Source organism: Denticeps clupeoides, chromosome 11 (assembly GCF_900700375.1).
Source record: "Denticeps clupeoides chromosome 11, fDenClu1.1, whole genome shotgun sequence".
Lineage (NCBI taxonomy): Eukaryota > Metazoa > Chordata > Actinopteri > Clupeiformes > Denticipitidae > Denticeps > Denticeps clupeoides.
Genome location: NC_041717.1, coordinates 1,046,152 through 1,065,588, shown reverse-complemented (window position 1 = coordinate 1,065,588; position 19,437 = coordinate 1,046,152). Strand labels below are relative to the sequence as shown.

The following is a 19,437-nucleotide window of genomic DNA, read 5'->3' as shown; positions in this document are numbered from 1 at the left end:
AAATGCATACTTTTCCATGTATCTATTTCATTTGTGAGATTATTTCAAATCAGTAAACCTGTTCCCTGTTAATTTAATTTCTTAAGACTATTAATTACATTTCCATGAGACAAAATACAAACTTTTTAAAAAGCATGAACAGAAAATATGGTGTAATGGCCAAAACTGAAGCCGTATGTATGTAATACTCTCTCCCAGATAGGGTGAACCACCTCTTATGCATCTGATGTCACACTCACACCAATCAGCCACACACCAGAAATCTCATATTATATTTTTATAAATCCCAGTTTGTTTATTCCACAATGGACAATATTCTGTTTTGTATTTGTATGTGAGTCCAGGGACGGAAAAATGAAATTAATTGTTTGCAACTACATTTGCTCCCTGCACCCTACCCACTCAGTATCTGGTGGGAACTTTCAATGACTTGCTTGAAGGGGGCTGGCGTGGAAGACTCACGGATGATGTGATGGGTTAGATGACGTGTGCAGCCAGGTTCTGAGGATCAGTGTGGACTCCGACAAATGAGTTTGTATATGTTGTACTGTGAATGGCCATTTTTAAATTTTGTTTGTTGTGCTGGACTGGGGTTTCTTCCTGGATTGGGGTCCTTCTAGGCCTGGCACCTGATGGGTGAAAATCGTTGCATTCTTGGAGGAGGGCATGGTCCAGAATGTCTTGCCGTGGGACCCAGGAGTGTTCTTCCAGATTTTACCCCTCCCAGTCTACCAGATACTCAACCCCAACGACAGACACAGGACTTACTCAATGAGACCAGGGAAGTGACTGTTGGTACGCCAGTGGGTTGAAGTACACGGAAGGGGCCGATGAATCATGGTTCCAGCTTCTTAGCCGTGGACGGCATGGGGATTCCCTGGGTGGAAACCGGGTCCCCGGGATGATAAATAAGGGTGGGCTGACATCATTGGTCCGCCTGTCGTTTCATCACATTGGCTGTGTGCTCCAGGGCACGGTGTATGTGGTCCCAGGTGCCATGGAGTTGTTGGACTCACAGGTTCACTGCCAGGACTGGACCCTCAGGTGTAGGTGTGGGGTGTCATATTATATCTCCTGGATTACATGAGTGGCTGTTTCAAAGGCTGTGGGGAGTCCGGGGAGTGCGAGGAAACGCGCAGCCTTGGGGAAGTGGTCCAAGGATGTTCTTGTGGTCTTCTTCTGAGAAGGTGGTAGGCCTGTAATAAAATCTATGGATATGTGAGACCACTGGTTTTTGGCCTTGTCTGTGGTGCAGACCGGACAGGCTGTGACAGAGACAGAGATGTCGCCGGGCAGACGTAGTCACCAGAAGACGCGTTGGATCAACTCTTGGGTTCTTTAGTGGCCAGGACGACTGGCTAGAGAATCATGGTGTCCCCACTGCAGGACATTTACATTTACATTTACAGCATTTATCAGACATGTTAGCAGAGGTGAGGTGGCGGTGGTTCAGCTAGGACATCTTGGAGCAAGGTCCACCGTACTGGTGCCAGGATGTGAGTGGTGGAGATGATGTGGTCAGACTAGGAGGTGTTCCTGTCCCCCGTGTGAAGTCATGAGAGGGTGTTGACCTTGGTGCTGTGAATGCCAGGATGGTATTCAACTAAAAGAGGTCCATTTAAAAAAGATTTTTAGAAAGGTACAGAAGGTTGTAACTATTTTAATATATATATTTAAGTATCCTATTTGTTTAAACAACATAGGATGTAATTAATACTTAACTGTCAAATCAAATTAATTCAGTACAATTCAAAAACTTTTGGACAATATTTATTGTCACAATACATTGAACATATGTATGACTTCTGATATGTATGTTCTATTGTTTACTAAATAAGAGTAGGGCTGCATTTCAAAATAAAAGAAAATAACTGAAATGTCATTTCATTGCATTTTTAAATAAAGTACTGAACTTTTTTGTGTCACATTTTATAGATAAACCAAGCAATTTTAACAGTTGAACAGCTTTAGAGGTTCACTTACTGCCCCTCTTATATTCAACCCCACTTTTTTGTTCAGTGAGCTCTAGCTTGTCCTGCCAGGATTTTAAACCTGAGTTTGAATGGAATCAGGGCAATTTTACATATGTGGAGGTGCTCATTTGTGAACCTGAAACAATATTTTGTTTTAATTATGTTCATTGTGGAGAAAGCTGCCTCGCAGTGGTGTGTGGAGCCAAACATGGTCAAGATATACAAGGCTACTTTGCTCAGAACAGGGAAAGTTGTCTCAGGAACCAGTTGAAGCCAGAAAGTGGAGAGGTCAGTTCTTACAAACTGATCTTCCAGGGCGATTGAACAATTCCATCTGGAGAGGCCCAGCATTTGCCCATTCAAAGTGCTGTGTGACTTCCATTGAGAACCCTCTGACATCAGTGATGAGAAATGGATTCTGAATGAACATGGTGAGTTGCTGTCCATGGTGAGTTGCTGGCGGATCGGGATTCGGACCGGCAACCTTCTGATTACGGGGCCACTTCCTTAACCGCAAGGCCACCACTGCCCACCACTAGGCCACCACTGCCCAAAAAGGCCACATTGTCCATCTGTTTCTCATTTTCTGAAAAGAGAGAAAACTCTTTTGCCTTCAGATTTTTTACTGCCAAGAAAGATGCTACTTCCCTCCTAAAGGACGAAAAGCATGCTAACACCCTGCCTTTGCTGAGCCATCTCACATTGTTGTGCAGCATTAGATCATCAGCATTGGCATTAACTTCTCTGAGGAATTCCCTGAGCATGTGATGCTGGTGGGAAAAGGATGGCCTAAGAACATTTATCATTTTCATCATTGTATTCCATCACCTCAGCCTCCCTCTAAAAGGGAGGCACAGAGGACAAATTGGTGAATGATGCAATGGTAAGATATGAGCACAGGATTGTCGTCTTTCAGTCTTGCTACATCTCCTTTCTCTCTCCCTATCATAGCAGGGGCTCTGTCTGTGGTTATTGAAATCACTTTTTTTTTTTTTTGCTCTAGTCCGCTCTTTGTTAACAGCTTCTTAATGGCCAGGTAGATTTTTTTTCACTAGATGTCTTCTCCTCTTGTACTGGTCTGAGAGGAGATGACCCTAAAAGGTCTCCTTTGTGGTCTGTGTTGAAAAACCTGACATAGAGTAACAGCTGAACAGTCACACAAGTCAGTGGATGCTGCACGTTGTTTGGCAGTGAATGTGTAACTCAGGATCCTGGATGACTGGTCATATTTGACTCTGGTGTGTTTTCTGATTTCAGATTTGAGTGGGTATGTTCAAAACCTTTATGTTTTGTCTCATAATGGCGTTTCACATTAGCACTTTTAATAAGTGCCACGGTTTCTGAACAGATGAGACATACTGGTTTAGAGCTCCCAGCCATGACCCTGTGAGCTCTTGCAATGTATAGATTTTTTAAAGCCCTGCCTTCCTTGTAAGAGTTACAAGCGAGTGGTCAGTACCCAATCCGTACCACTTCCCCATTCGGACTCCAAAAGCCACCATGTCAGAAGCCTAACGTAACGCTACCCCAACCCTAACTGTTAAGCGAATCACCTGATGACGCTGGCAAACTGAATTGCAAATCAAATGAACATTTCATTAATAAGCGTTTAATAAAACTAATTTACAACATGCAAAACAGTTTTATCAATTACCAAAACAAATTAAGCAAATCATACAAAAATGATAGTTACTATAGACACAGAACAAAAACCTTCACAAATGACAATCTGTTTGTTCTCAGGTCAATGAATCATGGCAGAAAATACAACGTATGACTATGACTATAAAGGTTCAGTCGATTTGCCTAGACAGAGTTCTGACATTTCAGTCTTTCTCATTTTCACCAACATTTCAGTTTTTCTACTGGGGATTTTTGGAAATGGTCTGGTCATTTGGATTGCTGGTCTGAAAATGAAGATGTCTATCAACAGCACCCAGTACCTGAGTCTTGCAGCATCTGATATCCTATTCACCCATTTAATATTGACTATATGGTAAAAGCCAACTGGGAGCTTGGACTTTTTCTTTGTGTAAATTCATCACATTCATCTTGCTTCTCAACATGTTCAGCAGTGTGTTCATCTTGGTTGTCATCAGTATAGACCGCTTCCTGTGTGGGCTCAAAACCATCAAACTGTGCCGAAGGCTTCTGGTGTTGTCATCCTAGTCTTGACTCTTGCTGTTGTAATGTCTGTACCCTCCTTAGCCTTTTGAAAGATGGGCAACATAAACACATGCATGAATGACTAACTCCCAAACTAACACCAAAGAACCTGTGGAGGTGAATCGTTTTGTGTGGGGATTTGTTGTCCCATTTCTGACCATCATCACCTGTTTTATATTATATTATATTATATTATATAAAATTCTATATTATTATATTATATTTATATTGTAATGTAGAAGCTGTGTATGAGTCCAAGTATAAAGTTGTCCAAGCCACTGAAGGTCATGACTTTCATGATCTGCTGGCTTCCTTATTACACCTTCAAATTAATGGTAGTTTATAACTATTTGTTCAATGTTTCATGATCCATTAAAGGAAAATGTTCTGCAGAATGTTATTCATGCCTTTAAACATGTGGAGCTTTAATGTGTCATTAATTGTTGTAAATTGTTCATAATACTGTAAATATGCTTTAGTTTGACTATCATCATAGGTGAGTGAGTGATGTTGCTTTTTGAAATTGCTTAGTAAAGTAGTAATCAGTGTCAACAACTGTAAGCTACTGAACTGTTTTTCCTATAAACCATGCTTTACACACATAAAACACATAACCATGTGTTTCTGCATAATCTGTGTTGTGCTGTGACATTTTAAGAGAATACAAAAAAATTAATATGGAAGTGAAGGATATATAAGTGTATAATTCCATAATATCATATCCAAAAAGCGTATTTTAATCAGTCTCATTGATTCTTTTTTTATTTATTGTCTGGTACATTTGTTCAGTAGAAAATACATTCAGATAAACTAAAGATCCTCTTTAACAGTACAATATACAAAAATATAGGTGAATAATAAAAGAATATTCTTTTATAAAAGAAGATTCTTTTATTATTCAATATGTGTACACATTAGAAAAATATTGACATGTATGTATTTTACTATGTAATTCTGTCAAATGCCTCTGAGTTAGGGCTACAACTCCGTTTCGTTCTATAGTGTGACTTTCACTATTCTCATTTTAGGAAATAACTTTTATCACTCTTTTTTAGTGCTAAAAAGAGTGTTAATAAGGAATATTAAGTCATAATCCTGCATTATCTGCAATACCCAACAGTGGTGAATAAAGCCAAAACAATGACATAATAAAAATCAAACAAGCACTTCCTCTGCTCTAATACAAACATAACGTTTGTATTAAAAATCCCATTGTAGTCTTTTTGTGTATATACTTTTAATAATTGTATATTGCCCAAAATATTTTTATAAAAAAGTTTTTATAAAAATATATACATGGCAACATATGCTACATATATTGCATATTTTCATGCATTTGGTACATGCAATGGCTTTAAAAATATATCACAACATCCCTCACACCAGTCTTTTTTTCAGTTCACTTCAGTAGTCAGTGCTCAATAATGTGTTTCTATGGTGTTTGCAATGGAACAAAGTTCAGAGCAAAGATGTTGGAACAAAGCCAATAAGGATAAAGCATTAAACCAACTATTTGATTATAATTCCAATGTGTCTTCATGTGATGAACACACTGCTTAATGTGACATATTTGAGACCTCAGCAAACAGAGATGACCTACAGATGGACTCCATAAAAATGACTAAACTTTTAGAATAATCCTTTCTAAAATAAATATATAAATGATAGATTTATTAGAGCAGAAAGTTGAGCATTTATGGACAGTACATGGCTGATCCAATGAGGGGACCACATTATATTTGTCACTACACTTCACTTTTATATACTTTGCTATGGTTTACTGCAACATCAGAGATCATCAGCCAGACTTCTGGATAATTAAACCCACTACTGTCAATTGAGTCAATTAAGAACTCAATTTTCCTCCCTGTCCACCAAGACATGCGTTTTATTGTTTAAAACCAAACATTCCACTGGGTGGATAACTGACTGTGACATAAGCAAACTTAAGCAAAGTGCTAAAACATATAGCACCATGAAAATGTCACCTTTTACACAGCCTCAAATGTTAATCTCCATTGAATCATCAAAATGTCATTTCTAATGTAGTTTACAATCCATACTACAGGGTGAACATATCAAAGGTCAAACTACTGCATCCCCTATATTTATTTCAAAAGAACATACACATAACACAAAATAAAGCAATGAAAAACTGAATATGATTTAGTGAAGGGGTGATGAGTGCTTTTGCATTTTTCATAATTGTTTTTTCAGTAGCCTAAATCTAACACCTTTAAGAAACGCCCTATCAATTTAGTGTCATTACCTGTATAATGCGATATAAATAAATTCATGGCTATGTATAATATATCAATTGCATCAATTGGCATATAATTTGGGTATATTATATCTAATTTTAAGCAATGTTCTTAGCAATTTCCTAGCATTCATAGCATCATGTTTGTCACTGAAATAACTATACTCCATGCTTACAAAATGAATCAGTAAAATTAAGTCAAATTAATCTGAATTAAAAGACGTTTCAATTAAAAGCCATTAACACCCATAAAATACTATGGAAACATTAAATAATCTGTTAAAATAATACACAAATTAAAGCCAAAATCCAGGACATTAAATATATTTTACATCACACATAAAAAAACAACCGATTGTCTTGGATATTGGTCCAGTGTCCTTAAGGCCTATATGCATGTCTGATTTCTAGAACAATTGACAGTTGTGTTTCTCCTAATAAATATACTAAAGCAGACAATGTCACAGTAATGAAAGAGCAAATATAATTTTAAACAACTATTAAACCAAATATGATATTTGGTGATGGTCCTTTCCTAATTCATCAGAGCATTTCATCATCTTGGCCGGTACTCCTCAGGTACCCCAGACATGTTCCTCTTCTTAAGAGCCATGTTGACAATCCTGATAAACCCATCAATGCTTGCTCGCATCTCATTGGTGTAGGGGTCATATTCCAGCTTCCTCAGGCCTGAGCGTTTGAAGTTTCCATCTTTCTGTCCTTCCACACAGAGCAAGCGATCTTCGGACACTTCCAGACCCAGAAACACCACCATCTTTTTCATCTGGCTGAACAAGTCTCTCTTCAGTTCTTCAAAGTGGACCACATGCACTCTCTTACCATACTTCAGCCAGTCAAGAGTGTGGGAAGCCCACCATGGAGCGTAGTTTTTCACAAACTCTGGCCACTCTGTCAAAGTACACACACATAAGGAAATGCTCTAAAAAGAACAGTTTTTAGGTTTCTGGATTAGGTCAACACTACTCTTCACTGGAAACCTCATGATTAAACCATATTAAATTTGCAGCTGCAAGCTAGAACTGCCTGTGATATTCCTTTAACCGCAGAGTCAGGTTCTCCCAAAAGAAAATGAAGTTGGCAGTTTTCCTTTACTTTGTATGAAGCAAAGGCCAATATTTATGCTGTGGACATGAATGTTTCAGACAGTCCAGTCTCACAGAGAATGTGGTAAACTCTTAAGCTCATAGTTCATAAGACTGACATTGTTGTATTTGTGTTGAGACAGCTTTTTAAAGAATGGACCTTTAACACCTTTAACATCAGGAATGGACTGATTGACTATAAGAATTAAATCACCTTTAACATCGAAGACCTCGGTGTAAAGTTCTAACAGTTAATTAAATTTGGTCAAGGTAAAGCAACAGTCAACACAAAAATCTTACCTTTACCCTTCCAGTGGGCCTGAGAAGCAAAGCCTATATGGCCACCGTATTTCCTGTTAAACTCTGCCATGAGTGCTTTGTAAGGGTTGCGTATCATGAGGATGCTGGCATCAAAAGCTTCAATCTCCTTTTTGCCACTTTCATGAGTCTTGATGCAGATGGTCCTGCCACTGCGCCAGTGGTCTCGCTCACCTTTGAAACCTGAATCATGTCAAAAAATCATTAATTTGCTTTTCAGATATGTGCTCTTCACAGATGATATTCTTTACTAATAATTTATAGAGTAAGCAATATTTGTTTGTAATATACAAAATATGCAATAGAAATACCAAATGTAAACATGACTTTCAAATGTGAACTGTAGAGTCTATACTAGGTTCATAAAATAGACGATTCATGTTTGAATAATAGCCTATGATATTTTTATTTATAATGCAGGTCGTGCAGGCATCCTGGATGATTAATCCTGCTGCCGTGCATCTGTTTCATTTTAGCTATGATAAAGTAGCAAATCGCACCACAAACCACATTGCTTGTTTATCACAACTATGTCCCTCACGATGCATTCTTGTCTAGTTTAAATCCTTGATGCTGCCTACAGGGCTGTAAATGGAAGTGCACCCTCTTATATCAATACACTACTAGCCAGCTACACTCCTGCCCGCCCTCTCAGATCAGCAAACGAAATGAGACTGAGACTGTTCACAGGGTCTCCGATCCCAATCAACTCTATTCTCCTTTGTTGTCCCTGGCTGGTGGAACCACCTTTAAGAAGCAGTTGAAAACCCACTTGTTCAAAAAGTATTTCACACACACTGCACAATTATTTTTTTTCCCCGTCTAGCACTTAATTTCCGAGCATGTTCTTTTCCTGACAAGTTAGGCCTTATCAGGGCTCTTAGTTTTGTAAACTCAAAATATATAGAAATTGCTGGTGTCTTCCTCTTGTAAGTCACTTTGGATAAAAGTGTCTGCTAACTAAAGTAAAGCATCTGTTCTAATTCACAGTTGCTTTAATCTCCTCTGCATCTAAATCTTGGAGCCATTTCACCAACGCATACTACTATCACAATATAAGCACACCCTGAAGCCTGATGTAAATGAAAATGTCCACGAGGAACTCACCCTTATTATAGAGGGATCCATCAAAGTAGAAGCTTCCTGTGTAAAGTCCAGTAGCCAGTTCAATCAGGTGTCGTGCCCATGTATTTCCAGCTCCTGGGAAGCTAGCCAGAGCCACAAGGAATTTAGTGCGCGCTGGTAAAAATCGTCTGTCCATGCAGCGATTATCTGAGGGGGAAAAAGTAATCACATGAAAAACTGACACATAATTATGGAATGAGGCATAAATGCATAACTTGCTTTGTATGTTTACATAAAGCAAAACATAAAAACAAGGCACGGTATCATGCTTGGGGTAGTGGTGGCCCAACGGTTAAAGAAGTGGCCCTGTAATCAGAAGGTTGCTGGTTCGAATCCTGATCCGCCAAGGTGCCACTGAGGAGCCACTGAGCAAAGCACCGTCCCCACACACTGCTCCCCGGGCGCCTGTCATGGCTGCCCACTGCTTACCAAGGGTGATGATTAAAAGCAGAGGACACATTTCACTGTGTGCACCGTGTGCTATGCTGCTGTGTATCACAATGACAATCACTTCACTTTTAACTTTTTAACTGCATTTACTGCACCACAGCTAGTCACTAGCCAGCCTCGACATTTGACAATGTGATGTGACAAAATGTCATCATTGACATTTGCTGATTTGAAAAATCCCTCTCCAAGACAGTGAAGAAGCGACATTTATAGGTCTCATGACATACATTTAGTGGTCCCATAATACTGTTTTGGTGTCTATAGCTTTAAAAGCTAATGAGGAGGAGAGAGGTGGGACGAGGAGGAGAGCGGCCTATAGAAGTTGAGGAGGCATTCATGGAAATGACATCATCAACACCATTCACCCACCACAATGTTTGGTGCAAACAGTACGTCGTGGCGGCGTTTTTCGAGAAAAAATAAAATGAATCCACTGGTTCTTCAGAGTGACGGAACTAAAAAAATGGAAATCATTTTTATATCCAATCACCAAACAACTGCAATGCTTCAGTTGGTAGAAATGATAATTTTGGGCCGGAAAATTCTCTGGGTGGACAAAGCATGAGACATGGGAAGTAACATTTCCCCTTATGACTACATAAGAGGACAAAGTCAATATCAGACTGTCTGAGCTTTTGCTCGCTGAATGGCAAAGCAGAATGACCGAAGCACTCTTTACACCAATCATCAGTTCTAGCCACTGCAGGACCAAAGGACCAGGCCAGGGGACTTGTATTAATAATACATTTGGGCAGTGGTTGCCTAGCGGTTAAGGAAGCGGCCCTGTAATCGAATGCCGATCCTCCAAGGTGCCACTGAGCAAAGCACCATCCCCACACACTGCTCCCCGGGCGCCTGTCATGGCTGCCCACTGCTCACCAAGGGTGATGGGTTAAAAGCAGAGGACACATTTTGTTGTGTACACTGTGTGCTGTGCTGCAGTGTATCACAATGACAATCACTTCACTGAAATAAATAAATAGATCTCACAAAGTGACATTTTCAGGTCATGGGACCTTTAACTTTCAAGTAAAATGAAATATAACATTCTTTTATCACATTGTGGATCTCGACTCATTTCATCCTGTGAAAGCAGGATTAGAAGCACAAAGTAAAACCTCAACCACATTGGTTTAATATGACTCATCTGTGTCAGCATATACCCCAGAAATCTGACGTCGGAAAACTTTCAGTAAAACTCATCATTCACCACATTTAAGAACAGAAGATGAGATGTTCCAGCTGTCTTGCGAGAAAAAAAAATTCTTTTCATTTTGTGCTTATAAGTAATTCCCACACTTAGGGCATATACAGTGAATGTGAAGTGATTGCAGCACAGCTCAAGGTGCACACAATGAAATGTGTCCTCTGCTTTTAACCCATCACCCTTAGTGAGCAGTGGGCAGCCATGGCAGGCACCCAGGGAGCAGTGTGTGGCGACGCTGATTTGTTCAGTGGCACCTCAGTGGCACCTTGGCAGTTTATGGGTCTGCTTCCTTGCCTGGTCGCACCAGTGCAATCTCAGAATTTTATTTTTTTTTTTATTGCACCATTGAGAAATCAGGTCACATGCGTGACCATTTTTTGCCTGTTCCTCTGCTATAACATAAACACAGAAGTGAAAGCTTCTGACCTTAAGAAAAGATAAGATGATGTCAAAGGCTTTGCAATTTCACTCCACTCATTACATTAACCACAGTTCCTTGTTCTGGAATGTGCCTGATTAATTTGCACCTTAGAGTCCTAGGTGCTCCCCTGCCCGGCCTTGGGGACTTTTATCCTGCATGTTTTCTATATCTTTAAAGTATATGTCATGTGAGAGCACTCAACTCCTGTACAGAAGACTGCTCACCAGAACTCATACCTTCATCTTCATTAATATGTGACTGTATTACATCTGCTACATTTGATTGTCTGACTTCTTACATCCTGTTAAATATACACAGTCCTGCTTGCCTCACTAGACTCTATACCTACATATTATTGAATATTGCACTTTTGATATATAGTGTGATATCTGTACATAAAATCTTACTTACAACAGCAGAACCGACATCTTTGTGTGTGTTGACATGCTTGGGAATATAGTGGATTAAAATACAATTCTCCTTTTACCTTGAACCTGGGTCTGATAGACCACAAAGTAATTTTCGTTTCCACAGCTCTCAAAGTCCTCGCCACTGCAGTGCTGCGCACACAGCTGCTCATCCTCATGCTCATGCAGTGTGAAGTGGGAGGTAGGGAACCCACAGAGGCAGTGGTCCCCAGACAATGCAGCCAGAACCAGCTCCTGCGGGAGAAGGAGGCATACTGTCATACACCACATCCACACACAATCACGAACACAATGCACTTGAGGCTCATGATTGTAATTCCTATTTTATTATCCCACAATCCATTCCAGGGTGGCAGGGTTAATATTTCTCTCATATAAAAAAAGTGATTGTCATTGTGAAACACTGCAGCACAGCACACGGTGCACACAGTGAAATTTGTCCTCTGCATTTAACCATCACCCTGAGTGAGCAGTGGGCAGCCATGTCAGGCACCCAGGGAGCAGTGTGTGGGGACGGTGCTTTTGCTCAGTGGCACCTAGGTGGCACCTTGGCGGATCGGGATTCGAACCAGCAACGCTTCCTTAACCGCTAGGCCACCACTGCCCCATAAGATATATGAGATGGAAAAAAAGCTACTGATTTTCACCTTCAATGACTGCAGTGCTGTGGGGATGAGGATAATTTCTACCAACATTTAGTCCCAGTCAGGAGCTGTGTTTAACAAATAGCGTTAGCCACTCGGTGGCCTTGTGTGCTCGCCGCAGGCAAAGTTGAAATTTGTTGAACTTTGAGTGCTGCGCGCAGTGACACATTTTTTGCACGACCAATATAAATGGAAGTGGGCTATACACACACAAAGCAGGAATGGAGGAAAAGTTGATCTTCTCAGTCTCTGACCGTCCAGAGATGTACAACACCAGCCCCACTTGCTGTTTTTCGACAGGAAGTGCAAACCTCGCACTGAACCCACTCACCCAGAAACTGACGAGGAAGAGGATGGCCTCTTTTTATTAATACTCTCTAATACTCGCTTGCTCATCGTCATGAATTTGTTCCTTCATTGCTGTTTGCCTTTTGCCCTGGATTAACGTCTCATGTCATGCCATTTTACTGCCTGGACCCTGATTCAGAACGGCTCTTCTGCACCTCGACGCCACTAGACTTGACCCACACCTGAAGTTAACTCTTTCACCCCTGTAACCCAGCGACGGTAACGTGTACGTGTGCTTGTAAGGCCGCTGTGAAGTCTCTGCCTGCAGAGCTCTAGAGTGCAACCTACACGGTCACACGAGACCTAATTTCTCAATGGTGCGACTAAAATTTTTTTTAAAAATTAAAAAAATCACCGGTGCAAACAGCCATTTGGGGGAAATTTTTTAAACCAATCAGAGACTGTGAAGGACAGGGCACACCTCTGATTGGCAGTGGTCCAGACATTCCTGTATGTTTGAAAGTGTGCATGCTGCAGTGAGACAGAGAGAGGTAAGTAGCCCGGACCAGTCAGGTAGACAGAGTGGATGTAGCCACGGATTAGAGCTTTAATGAGGTCTTAAATTTAGACCGGAGCCAGACAGCCTTGTTTAATAAAAATCCACATTCATGTTCATTTCCTTTGCACCCCATTGCATGAATCAAATAAAGAACTTTGTTAACCACATTGTCATTTAATCATTAACAAGTCACTATTGCCTATATGGACAGCGATTTAAAAAGAAGAAAAAAAAGTGAACTTGTAAAATGCAATGCAGTCAAGTTTGGTGCACCTAACTTTTGTGCAGGGGCACCTAAAAAAAAGGTAGGTGCACCAGTGTAACAGCGCAAACAGTGCCTGCCCTCTCTCCCTGTCCTACTGTTCCCCCTCTCATGCTTCAGACCTCACAATACAAAGATGTCTGCTCGTGCACTCTCCTGTTCTACACCTAACAAATGCCAAACTTGGTCATTACAGTATTGGGAAATAATTGGCTCATGTATCTAAAAAGTGACAGGGTCACCCACTCTACAACTGTTTCCGTGTCGCATTTGATCAGTATGTTTAATCTGTATAGAATGTATATCTGGCCAATTGTACATATCTACACGTCTAGCCTCTTCTGATGACACTTTTGACCAAAAAAGGATTCTGAATGAATTTTTAAACAACTTTTTTCGTTTATTGCTGGGAGATGTATACAGTCGTTCTGAAGATCCACTCGATCAGAAAGACTGGACAGCTGCAATTAAATCAAAGAGAGATGCTCCAGAGTAATTTCAAACAGGAAGGCAATAATATAAGTTTTTTCTGTAATTATCCAAACTTTAGGTAACTGTCTGGCCACAAAAAACGGCAGAAGTAGTATGTGTGAGAGGAAAAAGTGGTGAACATGGGAGGTTTGTGTGTAGATGCGTGAGGAATATATGATGTGTGTGCGAGCTAATTTTATAATGAGGACCGTGCAGAGAGCATTGCCATTGGCCGGACAGTCAGACAGAAAAGTGGATATTACCACCTGGTAAAATAGCAGGAACAACTCGAGAGGAAGCACTAAGTCAAGCCATTCATTTAAATAATAGCATAATGGCATAGTCAATTGTAACACTTGGTACTATTTCTACACATCCTATTTTACCCTAAACAAGTGGGTTTTCAGTGGCCCAAAGCTTATGAACCCTAGTAAGAAATTGTCATTCATCATAACCCAATGCACAGGTGAAATTTTCAGTGATCAGTGAGACATACAAGTGGTAATATTTCAAATTTTGGACTGCACACAGAGATCACCACTACATATAGATTTAAAATATTCTTTATTCTTCATAACGTTAAAACAGATTTTCTTTACTGTACTCACTGAACTCCTGGTAATACTGCAGCCTGCGGAGCTAATAAGCAGCTAATTCTAATAAGCAGCTGCAAACAAGGAGCTAACTTCAGCTAGGTCTGTGACAATGTCATTATGCTATTAATTAAATTAATGTCTTGACTCAGTGCTTCCTGCCATTTTCCCAAGATGGTTAAATCCGCTGTCGCTGTTCTGTCTGAACGTCCAGAGCCGTGGTCCCGTGGACATGACCAGCTGGGCAAGCTGGCCAATGGCAATGCTCCCTGCACAGTCCTCATTATAATCATTGCTTGCACATACAGTATATATTTCTCACGCATCTACATACAAATCTCGCACATTCACCAATTTTTCCTTGCACACATACTACTTCTGCCGCGCATGCATTCACAATTTTTTGTGCACATCACACGACATTTTTAAAGAATATATGGTGTATGCGTGAGTTTTGTATGTAGATGTGTGAGGAAAGATAGTGTGAGCTTTACATGATATATGGCACAGGGGTAGATAATTGTACACATTTGTTAATCCATGTTGACTAAGATCTGGGATTTTTTTCAGTGCATCTTATAATTCAGCTCGCTCACAAACAACACAAAGCAGTTTACCTTTTCTGTGCACATGTCAACACACTTGTCCACTGACATCTTTTCTATAACTGCAGAAACAGGAAGTGCCAATGTGACGTTGTCAGGTCTGTGGAAGCATCCTTTAAAGAGAGCGCTGCCATCTGTAACAAAACAGGCAACAAAGGCAATCGTTTACAAGAGGACACTGAGGTCAACAGGCTTTTACAGAAGAGACTACTGTTCATATGAAAGGGAACTTTGAAATCCTACAGATGAGATCATGAAATCAAAAGAGTAGAAGCCAGTGCTCTCAGTGTATGAGCTGTGGGGCAATCATGCTCTTCCCCCAGTCTCAACACACACACACACACACACACACACAGTCCGTTTCCTCTTTTCTGCATGCAGGCGGTCCATCACGAGACCGCGGTGGGGGGAGTGCAGTGCGATATCACAAGTAAGCAAACAGGAACTGACATTTTGGTTACTTGGCAGTGGGGACATAATCGGGCCAGAGGGAACTTTTAGATTGCTGCATATCTGAGCAGAACTAGAGATTAAGGAATTGGTTGGTAGTTCTTTGTAAACCTGATGATGTGTGTGCACATAAATGCATAAGATCTTTGTTTAATGCGGATCTGTTTGTTCTGTAATTTAAATAGTAATGTTGTGTGATTGTGATTGAATAAACAAAAGTTCTTGAAAAGTTGTGTATATGATGCCTTTCAGCAATGGTTCCAAACCTTTTTTTCCATGAAGCCACCCAAGACAAGCTAGGACCCCCAAACCCTATTCCTTCCCACATACATGCATTAAAATAATAAAGTGATTAATTACAAACTTATTTACCTTATTAACCGTATTACTTTCCTTATTCTATAGTTGTTATTATCCTATTGGGTGTGTTTTTGAGATTTTTTACGTTTAATGTAAATTTTGGTAACCTCAGTGCAGATGAAATTCTGTGGACCCGATGATTGGGAACTGCGCTATAGGGTGGGGAACTCACATCTTCGGGCTGACTCCTGACTCAGCTCCAGGCGGTAGATGGAGAGCCTGTTGGCCCCGCCGCATAGGTTGATCTTCTCCCCTTTGCATTCCATGTTGCACTCATTTTCAGAGGTATTTTGCCCTTGAATCTTGTGGCCACAGTAGCACTCTGCCCCAAACTCCAGACCAGCATACAGGTAGCCCCTACAGGACCATATAGTGACAATTGTGATATCCATTTAGGTTACTACTGCCCTGATCTCCATTTACAAAAACTACCTCCACCTCAGAACTACACCAGTTCAGGATGATCCTGCCCTGATCTCCATTTAAAAAAAACTACCTCTAACTCAGAACTACACCAGTTCAGGATGTTCCTGCCCTGATCTCCATTTACAAAAACTACCTCCACCTCAGAACTACACCAGCTCAGATTGTTCCTGCCCTGATCTCCATTTAAAAAAACTACCTCCACCACAGAACTACACCAGTTCAGGATGATCCTGCCCTGATCTCCATTTACAAAAACTACCTCCACCACAGAACTACACCAGTTCAGGATGTTCCTGCCCTGATCTCCATTTAAAAAAAACTACCTCCACCTCAGAACTACACCAGTTCAGGATGTTCCTGCCCTGATCTCCATTAAAAAAAACTACCTCCACCTCAGAACTACACCAGTTCAGATTAGTACAAGGCAACAGTGCTGTTTGATCTCACCTCTCTGCACAGTTGTCCTGGCAACGGAAGACTGTCATCTTCTTGTAGTCAAAAAACGACACCCCCCTGAGGGATCTCTTCTGAGTGTCGTCAATGTAGCAGCCAATATATTTTGCTGAAAGAGAGCAGCATTAAGTGAGTTCTTGTTTCAGGAAATGACCTACTAAGGTATGTGTAACTTTTACACCCTCAGAATTGCACAGGGCCAACTCTGCCTGTAGACACTTGCCTTGTGTTGCTGCAGCATGTAACTTTTTTCTGTAGTTTATGTTAAACTGCCGTCTAGTGGCACAAAGTTGCAACTATCTATAATATTGTTCATGTTTCCACACCACCACACACACGCACAAGCATAGTGACGCATTTTCATCTAATTTATTGTCCATCTGTGCCTTTCGTGTCCTGTGTGCTGCCTCGGCTGTTTGTGTGTGTGTGTGCATGAGGCGCATTACTTTAATTGCAGCTGAATAAAAGTCAGAGGTGGACCTGGCTCATCAGGTTATTTATAGATACGAGAAAGAGCTGGTGTACAATCTGGTTTATGTTGAATGAACCATGAGTGATCAGTTGGGGGAGGGAGTCATTTTACTAAATTAATACAACATAATGCAGCTCTGCATCCTACAAACTGACTAGTGGATGTAAATACATATTGTTCTGGCTCCCTCAATGTTTGGTCATGATATGGCACACAAAGTGCAATCAATCAATCAAACAATCAATATATTACAGATACTCCTGATCTCAGGTTGTTATGTATGTATATGACCCAGGTAACCAACTGTGCTTGCCAGTAAGGATTTATGCACCAAGTACAGGTTTTGTAACAGTAGCAGTACTAGTAATCCTGTTGGCAGTCAACATATGTATGTCATATTTAATACCATTTTCAACTTTAGTCATGCGCTATTCTTTCTGTTAACTACATAGAGATATATTTGAATGATTGACTGTTGCAACCCTGGGTGGTTGACCATCTTTCAGATTATTTTATTTGAGTGTTCTGATGGGCAATCTAGTGGACTTGACACAAGTGAACATTCCCCATATGGTCTCTTACATCTAGAGCCATTATTATATTCCTAAATAAATTAATCATTTGGTTTAGCTTACTAACTAAAAAGAATAATGATTTAATGATGTACATTGTGTTACATGTAATGAAAAATGTGTTCTTCCCCATTGGTGACATAATGAGAATAGGGTGCACCTCTACAGTCCCTGATAAAAGTCTTGTCGCTTAAATATTTTGTAGAAACACCTGCTAGTAACAAATTATTCAATTGGTGTTAGAAATATGAAAAGCTAAAAACCTACCAAATGATGTTTAATGCATTGAAATCAGTGAAACTAATTAATACTTTAATCAAGACTGAAAGGTAAAATTTTGGCAAGACAAAAGTTGTCGCCTATACAGAAAATCTAATTTACTGCAAATACAAAAATATGTCAACAAATTAAGTAGTGGAGCTATGAGATCCAAATTTAATATCTTGAATGACTTCCATGAGCTTAAAGGACTGCATCCATGCGGTTTGGCCAGGATTCATACAATTTATTGATGAAGCCATCAGGAATAGCAAAGAAAGCAGTCTTGCAGCATGCCTCCCAGAGTTCATAAATATTCTTTGGTTTCGTCTACCATGCTTCCTCTTTCTTCCTACCCCACACATGCTCAATGATGTTCATGTCTGGTGACTGGGCTGGCTAAACCTGGAGCACCTTGATCTTCTTCGCCTTGAGGAACTTTGGTGTGGAGATGGAAGTATGTGATTGAGCACCATCCTGCTGCATTTGGCCTCTTTTATGGTTGGGAATATAAATGGTAGCAAAGATTTCTTGGTATTTCAGACTATTGTTGTTGCCTTCCACCCTGTAGATCTCTTGCAAACCCCCATACTGGATGTAACCCCAGACCATGATTTTTCCACCACCAAACTTCACTGTTTTCTGGGTGAATCTCGGATCCACGGGTTCCAGTAGGTCGCCTGCAATACTTGCGGCGACTGTCGTGTAAATTAACAGAAGATTCATCTGAAAAATCGACCTTCTTCCACTTTTCCAGGGCCATCCTTTTAGCAGTCCATGGGCCTTGTCTTCATTTGACAAACTGTGGAGCTCTGCTGCAGTGGAAAATGGGCAAAACGGTCCTCTTGAGCAGTTGTCTTGCGGGGTCTGCCTGACCTGGGTTTGTCAAAAACCTTTGAAGAGACTGGAGATGTTTTTTTTAATCCTCTGAACTTAACACTGAGGAGTGGAACACATCAGCAGTGGATCTGGTCTTCAGCATCTTGATAATCAACACTTTAGTCTCAGGGTGAATGTTAGGCATGTTTGCAGAGGTCTAGTTGCAGTTGATGTGAAGGTCTAGTGTACTGGGGTTCTTTTTATACACACCTGAGACCTAATGGATCCATTATTAGTCACAGGTGAAGCTCATATGACAAGGCTTTGAATATTAGAATACTTTGACAGTTTCGTTTTGCACTGAAACATTATTTGAAAAGCTGTTGGGAATAAAATGAGCCATTTCTTGAAAAAATCTTGATTAGATATATATTTCAGCGGCACTTGAGGTCAATTTGTACACAAGTGACAAGACTTTTGTCAGGGACTATGTATTACAGTAGTTTGGAGAGGTAAGCTTTACAATTCTGCCTTCTGGAATTATATCTAGTACTTTTAGTTCATTCTGTCACAGCCTTTGTATTCTATATGTACATGTATATTTAAGGCTTATTTACATTTAAGGCTTATCCAGAGCGACTTACAATTCTACAATTAGCATAATTAGAATATCACTCCTCCTTAGCAACCCAAGTCCCTAAATACAGGCACTAATAAAGAGAGGAGTGACTCTTTGGAGAACCCCTAATTTTAT

General features: G+C 40.4%; 1 protein-coding gene across 2 annotated transcripts in view; it reads right to left on the bottom strand.

The window, feature by feature from the left end:
• Nucleotides 1–4,885: 4,885 nt before the first annotated feature.
• Nucleotides 4,886–19,437, bottom strand: part of wscd2 (WSC domain containing 2) — a 29,626-nt gene continuing 15,074 nt past the window's right edge. For both annotated transcript variants that reach the window (XM_028997146.1, XM_028997145.1), the window contains exons 3-9: nt 16,557–16,671; nt 15,856–16,040; nt 14,886–15,007; nt 11,511–11,685; nt 8,928–9,092; nt 7,803–8,003; nt 4,886–7,308 (exon numbers count right to left, since the gene is read on the bottom strand). In XM_028997146.1, the coding sequence (XP_028852979.1) occupies nt 6,956–7,308; nt 7,803–8,003; nt 8,928–9,092; nt 11,511–11,685; nt 14,886–15,007; nt 15,856–16,040; nt 16,557–16,671 (1,316 nt within the window). In that variant the 3' untranslated portion in view covers nt 4,886–6,955. The remainder of the gene's footprint in view (nt 7,309–7,802; nt 8,004–8,927; nt 9,093–11,510; nt 11,686–14,885; nt 15,008–15,855; nt 16,041–16,556; nt 16,672–19,437) is intronic.